Source organism: Arctopsyche grandis, chromosome 8 (assembly GCF_051622035.1).
Source record: "Arctopsyche grandis isolate Sample6627 chromosome 8, ASM5162203v2, whole genome shotgun sequence".
NCBI lineage: Eukaryota > Metazoa > Arthropoda > Insecta > Trichoptera > Hydropsychidae > Arctopsyche > Arctopsyche grandis.
The window spans coordinates 6633661-6636966 of NC_135362.1; the positions used below are offsets into that span (position 1 = coordinate 6633661).

The window sequence follows — 3306 nt, forward strand, 5'->3', positions numbered from 1 at the left end:
TATAAAAATATTTAAGTAATAAAGAAATATATAATATAATATATAAATAATCTTTTAAAAAATCTGTGATATAATTTTTGGCCATATTCAATTTTCTGGCAATGAAACAACGTTGAGGAAATATAAGGATATACGATTTTATCGTGAAAATCCTTGGCACTAGTGTCGTTTAATTAGGGGAAGAGAAATGTTTACTTCCGGTTTATGTCGTTTTTTCAAGACTTAAATATTTTACATACATATGTATATGTATGTAAAATATTTAAGTTAACTGGTTTTATTATTTTGAACTATGTAAATGTATGTATATATAATATATTCCAGTCAATATTATTAAGTCCAAATATATACATAAAAAAATGTACTTTTAGTTATATTTATATAGTGAAATTATGAATATATGTATAATACGTATAGTAAATAAAGTAAATATATATTTGAAAAACATTTTGCAGCAACATCTACCTATTGAGTTTTAATACCAACTGAATATTTTCCTAGCGACATCTATGAATGAAAAGTTATACTACTATCGGAAAATTTATTGGGGTGGTTGGAAAATTTGCTAGTTGCGATTTTTACCGCTAGAGACCTCTTTGTGATTTAGCTTTTAGTATCATAAAACATTATTGTTTTGACAATTTTATAATACATGCGTAGAAAATTAATTACATACAAACTAAATTGAATGTAAACTTTTAATTCGAATGTTTTAATTAAAAATCGTTGACTTTTCCCGATACATTTTATTCATAATTTCATTCACATTGAATCGAATATATGATTCAGACTATTGTAAACATTCGGTTTAAATTTAAACACCTTCTGTAAATATTTCCTTTATATCCGAAAGCATCGATGATTGCAGAGCGAGATCAATTTTCATCCACGTTTCGTTCACATCAATTTTGAACCACGTTTACGAACAAACAAACTGTGAAACGATTATTCGTTTCGTTATTATTTTTCAATCGCGAAAATTAGACTATTTCTGCTTATTTTTCTAGCTAATGTCTTCCCTCATTAATCAGAGTGCCTTTTTTTTAGCGACCTTGGACATTTTTCTGAATTTTTTTCTTATCTCGTGTTTTTTTTTAACTGAAGTCTGCTAAGCATCTCCAGAAGCTTGACTCCTGAGCCAATTCTAGATCTCCTTGCTCCCCACCTTCAAACCAGCTCACGGTTCCAAATAAAGTGAAGCACACTCCACCACCTCGCTATAGCGAATCCCCAAAAATAACCAAGCGTTTTGTACGGCGCGACATATTTGAACTAGTTTCCACGGCTGTACCAATTTCAGGCCACATTCCACAGCCGTAACGTGGAATATTTTAATTCATGCAATCAAATCTATATGTAACTTTTGTATTGTATTTGAAAAGGAATCATGTTTGGAATGTCATTGGTGTGTATATAAGGAAAGTCATTGATATTGAAAATGTATTTTTTAATAGTAATAAATTAAAATAGTCCGTATAAAATTTCACATAAATATAAAATAAAATTATTTGTTTATAATAATAAAAGTACTAATAAATATTTACAATTAAAAGCCTAACGATACGCCTGTTTGCTTTGTGTTGTTTCTTGAGTGCATTTCGTATTAAGGCGTATGAAAGGAAAATTCCAGGATTGGTATAGCGCGCTTAAGCAGTTGAATTTTCGCCTGGACTTGGTTTACGTTGGTTTTTATGTATGTATTTACTTTCCCAAGAGGATTTTGCGTCCAGCTCCCATGTTCTGGCCAGCTTGTGAAGCTCCCTTGTTGGAACCAGCCTGGAGACCGATCATTGTCTGTCCAGCCTTGAGTTGTTCCTCTGTGAAATCCCTTTTGCATTCATCAGAAGGCTTGGGTCCCAAGTATGGGCCGCTCCATTCTGGGTGCTTGTATGTCTAAAAGGAAACGCAAAAGATATTAGTCAAAATGTCTGAAATTGATGTAGTGTAATCATTTGATTTGAGATAAGCACCTGTCTGCCGAGGGCGAAGAGTGTGCTGGTGACTTGAGAGATGTCTTTCTTGTCCCACAAGTCTACGGTCTGGAATACGTCAATGTCGCAAACTCCGTAGTTCTTGAGTGCTCCTTGGAAGCTGTTGATAATCATATAGGTATTGAAATGGCTGCCTCAAATCAATCAATTTTTAGGTGTGTTTGATCGATGCGACTTACTTGTTGATGTTTTCCATCATTTTGAATTGTCCACCGCTAGTGTTGATCTTGGCTACTGATCCGGGGCAGATCTTGTTCATCAGTTGGCAAAGGACTGTGCCGTCCTTGATGACATCCTCGTAAAGTTCGCCTGGGGGGAACTTAGCTCCGAGGATGGTCTCCATCCATTCTTGGGCTTCCTTCTCTTGGTTGGCATCGCGCTTGCCAGCCAACTGTGGAAAAAATATATTGTTATCACTGGTTTTAACAGTCACAATCACTTTTGATGGTGGATTAAGTTTGGAGTATTTGGGCTCACCTTGGCCCTGACTTGACGTTCAAGAGACATGGTTGAGTGTGTGTTTGTGAGATGAAGTAGCCCGAAGTAGCTGTGGAGCTGACTGCTGGTGCTGGACCTTAACTGTGGAGACGATTGGAGTCAAACAATTTATAGTGCCCCTCCAGCCCCCGCGCCTCTCCCACGGGAACAACCTGCCCCCGCCGACAGGGGCGTAGTCCACTCTCGAAACATCTTTTAGACGGGTTAATTCGGTTTCAAGTTTTGTTTGCACAAGCTTTTCGCATAGTATGACGCATTTGAAGCGAATTTCATTTTGAAATGAAAAATAATGTATAGCAATACATTTGACAAGGCATTATATGTATATAAAGTATTGAAACGATATATAAAACAGGTTTTTCAATATTGTGTTATTTTAACTTGACTAAATGAAAATGAAAATTGCACTAGATCCGATATATTTTTAGTTACCTGTTTCCTAAGTAATCCCAAAGAAAGCCTCTTGTGATTAATTTAGCTTTATATGACCACTAGGGAGTGTAATTTACCGCAATTTCCGTTTACCAATAACCCGATGATTTGTTTACCAATTATCGGCTTACTTTTTTTTTATTGAATATAATTAACCAAATGCAAATAAACGTTTTTTATTATATACTAGCTAAACCCGGCATGCGTTGCAATGCCACATTTGTCGGAAAAACTCAGGCAGCGAACACGATGGTCGCGACGTGAAAACATTTCAAATTATAGCGTTGCAATGACACTCATTCACGTTTTTCCCTTTTCCGTTCCCGTTTTTGGGCGATTTTTTTTTCACAGTAATCTTTCCGGACATGCATACAACAAATCCTGA

General features: G+C 35.4%; 1 protein-coding gene across 1 annotated transcript; it reads right to left on the reverse strand.

The window, feature by feature from the left end:
* Positions 1 to 1432: 1432 nt before the first annotated feature.
* Mp20 (muscle-specific protein 20 transgelin) lies at positions 1433 to 2579 on the reverse strand. Its single transcript, XM_077435960.1, has 4 exons — positions 2469 to 2579; positions 2171 to 2382; positions 1971 to 2091; positions 1433 to 1893 (listed from the first exon to the last, which is right to left on the reverse strand). Exons 1-4 carry the CDS (start codon positions 2496 to 2498, stop codon positions 1702 to 1704), a joined length of 555 nt encoding a protein of 184 aa, XP_077292086.1. The 5' UTR covers positions 2499 to 2579; the 3' UTR covers positions 1433 to 1701.
* Between the last annotated feature and the right edge of the window lie 727 nt (positions 2580 to 3306).